This window comes from Atractosteus spatula, chromosome 12 (assembly GCF_055471065.1).
Source record: "Atractosteus spatula isolate fAtrSpa1 chromosome 12, fAtrSpa1.hap1, whole genome shotgun sequence".
NCBI lineage: Eukaryota > Metazoa > Chordata > Actinopteri > Semionotiformes > Lepisosteidae > Atractosteus > Atractosteus spatula.
This window is the reverse complement of record NC_142717.1, coordinates 43,275,567-43,287,704: the sequence shown is the minus strand read 5'-3', so window position 1 is coordinate 43,287,704 and position 12,138 is coordinate 43,275,567. Positions and strand designations below refer to the sequence as shown.

General features: G+C 37.8%; 1 protein-coding gene across 1 annotated transcript in view; it reads left to right on the top strand.

The window, feature by feature from the left end:
- Nucleotides 1-12,138, top strand: part of ngly2 (N-glycanase 2) — a 66,997-nt gene that overhangs the window by 26,616 nt on the left and 28,243 nt on the right. The window contains exon 8 of the mRNA XM_088929558.1: nt 2,451-2,602. Coding sequence (XP_088785684.1) covers nt 2,451-2,602 — 152 coding nt within the window. The remainder of the gene's footprint in view (nt 1-2,450; nt 2,603-12,138) is intronic.

The window sequence follows — 12,138 nt, the reverse complement described above, 5'->3', positions numbered from 1 at the left end:
GACATGGGCATTCTTGACCAAGGAGTAGTGGAGAATGTCATCAGAGCCTTGTTGACCCTGCTCCTCAATGCTGCTGTCTGATGAGATGGTTGTTTTACCTCCTGGAAAGCATCAGGGAGTTCAAATTAATGTGAGGGACTGGCAAACTGTTTTTCTATGTTGTTACCATTTTGTATAATTCCCTTTCCAAATAATTTTCAAAAATTACAGAAAATTCCAGGTGAGTGATGGAGAGATGCATGCATGTCTAATTTAATAAATAAAGTCAACGATTACCATTTGAAAAAACAGCATTTTCTGCACGACAAAAGAGAATGTCAAAAAATTCTTTAGAGATGTGTGGGGCTGGATGTGTCGTGGAAACTCACAGTGCTAGAATACACTTATTCTTCTTACTGGTGTGATGTGTGGCACACAAAATTGCAGGTCTTAATAGCAGTGTTAATGTTCAACGCAGTAATTACTTTGTGTGTGACAAACAGTACCAGAAGAAGTTATGTAACTGTAATTACTGTATAATTTGCATTGAAACGATGAATAAAAAATGGCAAATTGCTCATCAAAAGACTTTTAATATATGGATTCCAAGCTGTTCTCAAGCTTTTTGTAAAAATAGGGGAAAACATTTCTTCGTTTAAGAAGAAGATTCATTTAATGTTCATATAATGTTCATAATGTTTCCATATATATTCTTTAAAACACAGTGATTTTCAAATAATTTGGTGCTTTGAAGGTGCGATTTGTTTGCGCTTTCCATGTAGTTTTCTACTCTGTGTAAGAATTAAGTTGATATCATTAATCACAGTAGTTGGGAACAACTAAAGTGTTCTTTATACTTGTATCCTCCAGTCTTTACAGTTTCAGCCTGTGCACAGTTGAATGCTTCCCTTCAGCATGCCACATTATCTAGTCTGAATAACAGCACATGCACAAACACAGGGTCAGTAACCCTCACTGATGTGTATTTTCCTTCTTCAGATCTGGAGAATTTGCCATCCAAGCTTACAAATGCTTTCAGTTCTTAAACCTCTACCTGAGCTGCTTTTCTTACAGAAACTGTTGATTAGGGAGGAGGAGGACAGGCTATCCCGAATAATCTTTTGGATTCATGATTGCAGAGTATTATACATGTTAAAGTTTTACTTTGGAAATAGTTGAGTGATTTTGAACAAAATTTAATAACTGAAGCACAGAAATTAATTTCACAAGTTACAGTTCTCTTCCATATATAAGCTACCAGACTACATTTTGAAATAGGAAGCATTGTTTTTAATTTTGAACTTGGTGAAAATTTATATAGAAATCCAATCTATAAAAATAATTAAGAATGTTATGTTATTTTGAACATTATGGTTCCGAACCTAAATTAGGGTAAAATTGCACTTTTGTACTTACATGTTGACTGCTTAAGTGCAATTAAAATATTGCACTGACAAATAAATTGGTTGTCAAGATAAATATTTTACATTTGTATGTGGTGCTTCCAAATCTATATTCTACCATGAAATACTTTAATTTCAGTGTCAGTTTATATTTTCATATTGGGATCCTATTTGGTAAGGGTATTTCATACCTGCTTTGTTTGTGTGGGGAATTCAGTTTCTTCCCCTTGTACAGTACTGGTGTTTGTCATTTCCCATACTGTTAGGGGTGAAGTTTTGAATGAATATGTGCCATAGTAAAGCAGTGCACTTGAGTGTCAGGAGAATGTGTTGTTTAAATTTGAATATTATTCAACAGTGTATTCAATCCATGCAAAGAGAATGTAATGAAAACTGGGGACATGGTAATATAGACGGGCTCCTAAAGGCATTAATGGGAATCCTCCTTCTCCCATGGGAGCTACAGAAGGCTGAAATGAGCCCTGTGGGATGTAAATGAGAGCAGGTTGATCAGCAGTTGTATTATATACAGCACCTCCACCATGATGGAGAGACTTGCACATCTGCAACAGAACACGGGTCTGAAATATCCTTCCAGAAAGAGGATTAAGTGCCTGCAATGATTAAGGTGCAATGTATATATTTTCCCAGTTTTGTTTGTATTGCTTTGTTCAATATCAATGTTGTATTTTTAAAATTGGAGGTCTTTCTGTGGTGGCACAGAACTGTATGTTTATAAGAAATAAAGCCGATTGTTTGTTAATTTGCCCATTGCCTCTTTAAGGAAGCTGTCTACCTTGTATACTGCGTTATTGTTGCCCCACTGGGGAAAAATCTCTGTCTCCTTGAATTATCTGCCGTACTGTCTAGTTCTCACTATGTGCAAATGGAATACCAAGTTTGAATTCCAGCTGTCTTTGTATTGTCTTACTGCATTGCTCATGAAAGTTCAAATTAAAATGAAAGTACAATATAGAATTGTCGTAGGTTTTTTTGTGTGATCTTCTCTCTTGCTTGGATTGAAGACCCTTTCTAATTGCCGTACTTTTTTTTTTTGTTGTCAAACAGGGGCATTGGGCGTTGGTTGACTGATGTGTCCCCATTAATGCCATTGCTGAACAGCACCAAATGCACTTTCTCAATGAAAACCGTGCCCTGGGCAAAGCCTTGGGTAGCGTCCCTTAATCTTCGCTTCAGCAAAAGCAGTCATTCGGATTTCGGTAAGGTTCCTGGCTTCTAATACGGGTTGCTGTGCAATGTGCACTGTTTGGTTTTTCTGAAAAGTTTTATATTTGTGTTTTATTTATATTTAGTGCCTGTTTGTTTTGTTTTTTTATATTTGCGATATTGCTGCTCTGGACTCTCTCCAGAGAAGAGCAAAGAGGTATTGATACAAGTATTCATCCTTCCCAGTGGATTTCTTCAGAATGAACAGTGCAACACCAACCACAGGGCAGAAGTAAAAACTACATGCAAGTGCATTTAAAACCAAGAACAGGGGGCACTTTTTTACCCAAAGGGTTGTAAGAGTGTTGACCAAGCCTCCAGCTTCCCTGTTGCTGTATGATACACAGGCTGGATCAGGTCCTAGGATCCAGGTGGGGCTGCACATTGGTGGTGATGGAGGGGAGTCCCCATTACCTGTAAAGCGCTTTGAGTAGAGTTTCCAGAAAAGCACTATATAAGTGTAAGCAATTATTATTAGTATTAATTAATAACTAACTACCAAACAGGCCGAGTGGGCTTCGTGTCCTGATCAGGTTTACAAAAAACCAGAACGAATTTTTCAGTGCTGGTGTAGCAGGGTTTAGCGAGATTGAAGGTGTTGTAGAAGCGCTGTCACTCCCTCAAAACCGAGATGACAGTACAGATTTCCCCCGCAGTACCTGACCCAGTCCTGCGGACTCATGATGAGTGGAGCTGTGTGGCACTGAGCCCATGAGCAACTGTGATCAAAACGGTGAATAAATAAATATGTAGGCCTATGTTATATAGTGTTATACCTTTAATTGTACATCTCAGAAGATTTTTAATCTTTCTCAACATTTCTGTTGAAGAGAAATTGAAATTCTACTGTATAATGTGCTTTTTCCATATTCAAATATGACATCATTTGCATGCATTATTAGATGTAAATTTAGCCTAGTATTTAATAATCAAGACGGTTTTGGATTGAGTTAGATATCTAATAAGAGCACAGACTCACAAGAACAAAGCCGGCATGTTTGTTCTGGCTCCAATATAAATAAATTGATGCCTTTTCGGTGCACAGAGAATAAGGCAAATTGCTTTGCAATTTAGAGCACCAGTTTACATAAATAATTTTCTTTCATAATGCAATTATAATGTCAGTGATAACTCCAGGCAGAAGTTGGAGTAAAATTAAATTCTCAATTTTCATACTTAAGCTTTAATAGATTGATGTTTTTTATGAGCTATTATGGGGTGGGGGAGTGGGGCTCACTTGTCTAAAATTGCAGTAAAACTAAGGTAGAAAATGTTAGGAAATCTTGCTACTTTAGATGAAGTCTTCTCCCTTTTGCTAGTCTCTCTGTTTCCGCGATATCTTTTAGTGAGGAGGGCAGATGCAAAACGGGTTTTCACCACAGCGTTGCCCTTCTCAGTTTCACTTCTGCCTCGCCAGATGTCATTTTAATGCTACGATTGTCTTCTGAAATGTGAAGCTATTTGTTTACTGTGGGTTTAGTGAAGTGTCGTGTTCCTGTAGGACAGGATATCGGCATGCTTTTAGTTGGATGGAGACCAGTACAAACACTAGTGAGAACTGAAACCCCCCCTGGGGGGATTAAGGAATATTAATGCTGTGTCGGAGTTCCCCGGCTGTGGATACCAATACACAGAACACATTTTGGTCATGTGCAAAGGATGGCAGTAATTCCTGAATTGTGTAGTAGTGGCACAGTGAGGAGAACGCTTTTGTACTGAGCCCCGAAAGAAATGTACCGTTCTATGCATGCATTTTTGGCAAAATAAAATGTACCGTATAGTTTTTGGATAATGATTAAATGTTTTTGTCGTTATTTTGATGAACTGATTACTCACGAGTGACTGTTGAGGAAGCCCCGAATCGCCTCGTTAGTAAGAGGGTTGATTGGGCAGAGGTGTCGGAGTGAACTAACATGCCGAAAGTCAAGGCTGGCAAAAATCGAGCAAGAAAAAGCCATCACCTTTGTACCATTGTTATGCTGCAGGTTAGACTAAAACACCTCGGGTGGACTCTCAACCAGAGCAATCTAGTCCTTTCTTGAATAAATCAAGGTGTCTATTTTGAAAAATGTCTTTATCCTCTGTAAATAAAAATAAACCATTGCACTATGATACAATTATTAGATGTTAAATGCAGACTGAGAGACTAATTGTTCCAATACTTTATTTTTTATTGCCTCTCAGTACATTTCACTACATAGAATAACGTTTGTCATTTTTTGTTTTCTTAGCTTGGATTTATTTCCAGATCACTTAGTGATGCAGCATCTGTACTAGTCTCTTTTTCTAAAGTGTGTCTCTGTTTTTTTTTGGTACAAACACATAAAGCTCACAGAACAATGTTTTGGATGAGCTGTAGAGAAAATCCCCAAACCGCAGCCACTCTGGCTCATCTGTATGCGACTACAAGCAGCAGTATTGGATTAGTCTTCCCCTGCCATTCTCGTGTCCTTGAACGTCTTTCCTATAGAAATATGTGCTGTGACGTGGTTTTCTCAAAGGCTGTCTTAAAATCTTCTCATTCACTGTCTGTGAATAATTTCCCCTTGGTTACTAGTTTGTTAGCATTTTAGTATGAGTCAGGTGATCATGGGTCAATAAGGTTTTATTCCTTTATTGTGTCAATTAAGAATAAATTCTCATTTACAATGAGGACCTGGAGGTGTATTTATGCAGTAATTTGAATATTGTCCAATTATACAGCACGTTTCTCCAGTGGGGATCCCTTCCAAATGGCTCTTTGTTGGTTAAATGTTAAATATAAAAAATGTAAAATGCTATGTAGATTTAAAACTCATTGACTTGCAAAACAGCAGGGTGGTACATGTTCCTCATTTCAGTGTAGCTGTTAGAGGCGTTCGTTCATCAAACCATGTGTGCTGTGATGTAGTGTACATACCCTTTGGTACTGTTTAATGGATCTACAGCATAGTCATTTACTGCCTTACCAGGCTGACTGGGTTTTCAGTGATGTGTTAAAAGGCTTGTGTGCAGTGATGGTAATCAAGATTCAGTCTCTGGACCAGACTGTCTCCTTATCCAATTTCACAAGAAGTTTCTCACAGTTTAGCTGGTGGTTACAGGAAAACATGGCCTGTATTTGTCAGTTAGGTCTCTTGTCTCACAAATTCCAGGTTTGTCTCAGCCTAGATTGCCTGTATTCTGCGATAACTAAATTAGAACGATACACACCCAGAGCACACTTTCTCAGAACCCTACCCTTTTTCAAAAGCAGTGGAGATGCCGAAGTTTCTTATAAAGTGTGTGTGGGTTGTAGAAAAACAGCAATGCTTCCCATTCTAAGTGATTTTACATTTTACTGTGTTTGTTATCATCTTATAAATAATGGAAGTTGTACTGTGTATATTTAACTAAGCATGTGCATTTCATATGTTGTGAAAAAAATATGAAATTAGTATGATAGCAAGGCTTTCTCTAATATATGTTTCGTGGAGTAACATCTGATGAATATTAAGAATTGGAAGAAATTTACGTCTACAACACAGTGGGTGATTCACCCTGTCTGGAGAGTGATGCAGTAATTCAATTATTTTGTGAGACGTCTTTGCAGATCAATTCTCAGTTAAGGAAATGTACGACGGAATTTACTGTACAGCCGGAGGCCAAAGACAAGTGCCTCACTTGTTAAACCTGGGCAAACAGGTAAAATAACGCAGGCACCAGTTAGACAGGGCTTTAAGCCTCTAGATGCATTCAGCCACACAAGGGCACATCAAGGAACTCTTGCAAATATTCCAGATACAAAATTTAAAGAATTTTTATTAATCTGTGTTTGTGAGCTTACGGTCTGTTTTGGGGTTCATGTCCTATTGTATTGTACAAACTTTGTTTTTTAATTTATCAAAGCATAATCAGTTGTCTCTTAATTTGTCGTTCATATGTATGTACGTACTATTTTAGCTTATGAGATAGGAACAGTTCACCTCCTGCTTTGTCTTTTTTATGGTCTTGGGGAAGTCTGCTTTGAGGTCCGGTTCTGAGAGTCTTGGACAGTAGATTTCATGCAGGAAACCTAAATGTAATTGTAACTCATTCCTGTACTGGTCTGGGCAATTTATGCTTGTTCTTTAAATCATTTTTGTCCATGTGTTCAGTTCTTACAATGTTCATTATATGGAGTTATAAAAATCAAAATACAGAATACTTTTAAACTATAGGCTTTTATTGCTCACATAAATTTGTTTTTAAAGCATATGCCAGATGTTAAAGAATGATGAAAGATACAATGAATTATCCTAATTAATTAATTAATGGTGTTAGTGAACATTACTCTAAAAGCCCTCAATTGGTTAGAATAAGTATGTATGCTAAGAAGAAAGTGTATAATATTGAGGCACTGAATTACTGTAATTGGCTTTTGTCAAGAGAAAAGTGAGCATTGAAGTGTTTTATTGCAGAAATTGGATCCATTATATGAGCAAGTTTGCAGAAAACTCAGTACAGTTAATTATCTTTGGCAGGTTCTTAATGTTTAAAAATAGATTTTAGTGTTGGTTTTGCTGAAGACGATTATTTCCTTTGAAAAGAAATGTTAGCTAGGGCACAAAAAAAACCTTCATTTTCTCAGTGCTTCCCAGTTAAAACTGCTTTAACCCTTACCAGTGTCTGTTGATCTGAGAGAGGGCATCATTTGGCCCTGAATACATTCGTAAATGCAGTTTAGCTTTGGAGGTTGCGGTTTGTGTTCCTAGAGTGGCAGGCCACAAGTTGTCCTAATAAGATGGCATTAAAATAATTAAGCCCTCTATTGTGATACTCCAGTGCAGAAGCTTTAAAAAGATTTAGACCTTAAGCAGCAAATATCAATGAATGAATGTCGAGAGTCTTCGTGTAAAAAAGAAAGTGTTTTCCAATCAAGCCGTAAAGGTTCACTGATATTTTAAGCACAGAGTGATTTATCTGTGAACTATTGGGGAAAAAAAAGTTAGCATGCAGCACCTGAATGCGAATGGCTCCTTTTAAAGGTTTTATTGCACACTTGGTGCACAAGACCCGAATGCGGAAGAGGTAACGTGAAAGCCGAGTAATTATACGGAAGACGGTTTCAGCGATGCCATTACTTTCACCACACTACCTGTGCTCTCTGAGCGTGTTTTATGATACTGTATAAAAATGTGTGGAAGGAGCTGATTCTGCAACTCTGAATAAAAATGTTACTCAGGCAATAAATTAGAAACTATTTGCAACACCCCCTATCATTAAATAGTTTTTTTTTATTATGCTCCTCAGAATGTAGACCCTGAATAAGAATCGGGAGCTAGTAACAATGCTATAAATACACACAGAACACTTCAAAGTCATAATAGTCATAATTCATGTTTGTGGGTGGTCATGATTATGAGTGAGGGGGTTGAAGTATGCAGCCTTGTAGTGGACTGTGTTGCTCCAAATAAAAGAAATACTTAAAATATTTTCTCTAGTGTTCTAACTCCATGTTTTTCTGTTATTCCTACACGCCTTTAACAGTAGTGTGACAGTGGAGCACACCTCCCACTGCACTCCCCACTCCGCGACGCGTGGGAATGCGCTGCTACCACACCGGAGGCTAATCAGGGCTGCGCTTTAAGATCCCCAGGCGTTCGCGGCCGGCGTTCAAGCGTAGAACTGGAGAGTTCATGAAACAGCTACTGAAGGATTATTCTTCTCTTTAAAATACGATCCTCTCGTAGAACAAGGAAGGATCGGCCTTCCAGACCTCTACACACTGGCACACCGCTCACGCCCTGACCAAGGATAAGAAGCGCTCTGCCGGTGTTCAGGCAGTACCTTTTCGAACCCGACATTATTACAGCAAGATAAGAGGCGAGGAATGTGAGGTGGCTGTGTGTAGCCTGTAATAAGATGTAACACATGAAAAAAGTCTTGCATCCCCCTTTATAATTACCACAGAATGTCTCCTAATCTCCAAAAGTGAATGTGTCACATTAGATGCTGTCCTGTTTATTGCTGCAACTGACAGAATTTGACAAATTTATGCTCTCCATCATGTTTCTATGTGAAGAAATACAGAGAAGTATTTTTCTCATCTGAAGAAGTTTGAGACTTTCCTTTAGATAGCTCCTTTGAACACAACAAATAGTAACCCTCCCTTGTTTTGTTTTAATCAGATTAAATGTATCATTATTTTCTTTGGATTTAAGTTTTAAGGGGCATTATTTTCTGTGACCGTCCACTGTAGCTGGAGTGATTGAAGCTGTAGGGATTTGATCTGTTAGTAGTTCCCCAGGAAATGGCTGGCTGGTAATGCTTTCAGATAAATAATGGCACTGTAAAAGGCAGTGTAAATATGTATGAAAGTTAAACCAAAGATGTTGTCAGGGTGACAGGTGAGGGGTTCCAATTAAATAAGACAAAAAAAAAAGATAATTTCAGTTTACTTCACTTCAACATTTCAGTTGCAGGAAATGACTTATTTAGTACCCTCATCAGAAAAGAGAGCAGCATTACCCACCTCTTATTTGATCAGATCCCAGTATTGAAGCAAGTCTGAGTGTGTAGTAGTTCAGGTGGGGAGCTGCGTCAGCATGCGTAGGCTGCAAAGGAACAAGTAATAGGTTTATTCCATGCTAAAAAAAAGAAGAAAACGCAACGTTTCACACCTGAAGAAGGCTCCACGGCCGAAACGTTGTTTTCTTTCTTCTTTTTTTCAGCACGGAATAAACCTATTACTTGTTTCTTTGCAGCCTACGCATGCTGACGCAGCTCCCCACCTGAAGTAAAGGGTTTATTCCATGTTGGGGAAAAAAAGGAAGAAAGAAAACACAAGTCTGAATGTGGTAAATGGTGTTGGTGGACCAGTAGGTGGTGCTCTTTCCTCTAAAATTTTCTAAATTAATTTCCCTGTGTTGAGTGGAAACGCTGTTGTGTAGGTGGGTGCTATCAACCTGCAAAATTAAACCGAGGTCTTAACAACTGTCCTTGCTCTTTAAATGTCCCATAGCACTACTCCTAAGTGTAGAGGTGTTAACCTTGATGTTTTATAAATTCCACTCTGGGCTCGCCTTTCTAAATTTTTTCCTTAATCACAATCTTTTTTGTAACTTTTAGTCACAAATGTAGTAATATGTTTTCAAATTATTCAATTTAATTATTTTAAAGCTTATCTCAGTCAGTGCTGGCAAACTAATCAAATGTATCTCGTGTCAAAGTTTTTTAAATTCCTGTCCAGCAGTGACAAAATGGAATACGAGTAAGTCAGAAAGTATTTGCCCTTTTTCTCTCACTTTATTGTAAATGAATTCTGTCAGGATAAATTACACTCATCCCAGACAACTGAGCTGCTCCATTAAGTATAACCACCTAACACAAATAAATATTCTCATTACTTAATGCATGGGTCTTTGCTTGTACCATTGCAAAAGCATTATGAGTCATACAGCTCTCAAGATCCAAGATTTATGTACCCCCACAATTATATTTTTTACAATTTTCTACTCGAGTATACAAAGTAACCAAGTCAAAAATAGTTTGTCCTTACAAACAGCGTGATTATTAAATGATCCTTTTAGCACACATTTTGTAATGACATTGCACAGACATTTCCAAAAGTAACTGACTGACTAAGATTGTGTTTGTTGTAATATCAAACATCTCTGTGTTCTGATCTTGAAGAAACAAATTGTTACCATATCGCAAATAATTTAACTGTGTTTTAGTATGAATTAAATATGCTTATAATCTAGTTGCCATATCATTGTGCTGTGACAAAACTAGTTTTACAGTGCATGGCTGATTTTACAATGAAGTATGTATGAGGAGGATAAGATGTAGAGGAGAGATGCAGAATGTGGGTAGTGCTGTATAACACCATTGTAATTTGTGCAAAGCAATACAACCGTCTCTCCCAGCATTTGCCTGCTTATTATTTATGATCCCAAACAATAACTGAAGATGAACAGCTGTCATGCAGGATGTAATACATGTGACCAGAATTCAGTGGGATTTTTCTTGGAGGGTTATAAGGAACAAGCATTGCTGCATTGTAGTGCTGGGGCCCTGGGTTCAATTCCAGGCCTGGAGTGCTGTCTGCCTGGAGTTTATATGTTCTCCCTGTGTTCATGTGGGTTTCCCCCCACAGTCCAAAAACATACTGGTAGGTTAATTAGCTTCTTGGAGAACTGGCCCCTGCCGTTAGTGTGTGTGCGCGTCTGTGTCTGTGTGTGCCCTGCAATGGACTGGCGTCCCATCCAGGTTGTATCCTGCCTTTTGTCTGTTACTTTCCAGAAAAAGGATTCATTTAAGTTGATTTCCAGGATCTAGGAGCTCCATCTCTAGCTCCCCATGACTCTGAATTGAATCAAGCAGTTGGAAAATGGATGTATGATAATATGGAACATTAACATGTAACGACTTTGTTGTGGATTTAATAGTGTCAATGAAATGATATTTTGTTACTGTTAATACAGAGGAGTGAAAATTCTATCTAGAACAGAAAGGATGCTCCTCCTCTCAATTATCTCCTAAAAGCAATGAAAGAGCTGCTTTCATCTGGATGAGTGACATTCACATAGATTGGAGGATTAGAAGCAGGTTGAAGAGCTCAGAACTGAACAGATTACAACTTTGTTAATTGATGTTTTGCTTTTTTGTTTAACATAGCTGGTATTAATGTGCATTTTCTTCTATTAGTTTTCATTTGTGAAATTTGAACAGTTATTTAGTAAAAGTGAGTTTTATCTGACTTTGTTTCTGCAAAAAATGTTTTTGGTTGAAAAGAATGTTGATTTTCATTTGGCTTGTGGTATGGTGTGTTATTTCAAAATACTGTGAAACCTGCACTGTGTTTTTGTTTGGTCGTTATATAGATTGATAGTAGCATATAAAAGAAATTATCATGAAGGTGAGTGTGTGCATGGTTCATTGTATATATTAGCATTCTACTGAGGGGATTTCAAGTCTCATATCTCATTCTGTGGTCATGGTATTGGCCTTATGTATGCAGGTCTGAAGACATCATGAAACCTACGGGGAATGAAAAGTTGTTTGAATGCAAAGTAGTTATTGCTAATCTTGAAACAGTTATCTGTTCAAACAATAACTTAAATGCTTTTTTTTCCCAGATATTTGCATTATACAACAAAGGTAAAGGGGTGTCTGTACTGTGAGTAAATGGTTACATGTTGCTCTAAAAAGCCATACCATTAAAATCTCATTGAAAATATAATAAGTTTTGACACAAGGAACAGGTAGTTTAGATTTCCCCACTTCCTATAGTGAGTGAGCCCCTGTTGAATTTAATAGCTGTAAGGTAAGTAGTTCTTGCTCAGGCTTTGCTCAGGAGAGAACTGACCCTGCCACATCACATTTAAAGGAGAGCTGCGGTCCCAGTTTCTCAGTTTCTGGTTATTAAATCTCGGTATCAAAATGAATTCATTGATGTGTACAGGCCGTGCAGCAATTTCACTGCAGAAATGTTCCAGTGTGATCTGCATGCAGAGTTAACAAGTAAGAACTTTTTGTCGGCAAAACTGTCTTGAAGTCGAGAGAAATATTTCTATTGGATTAAACG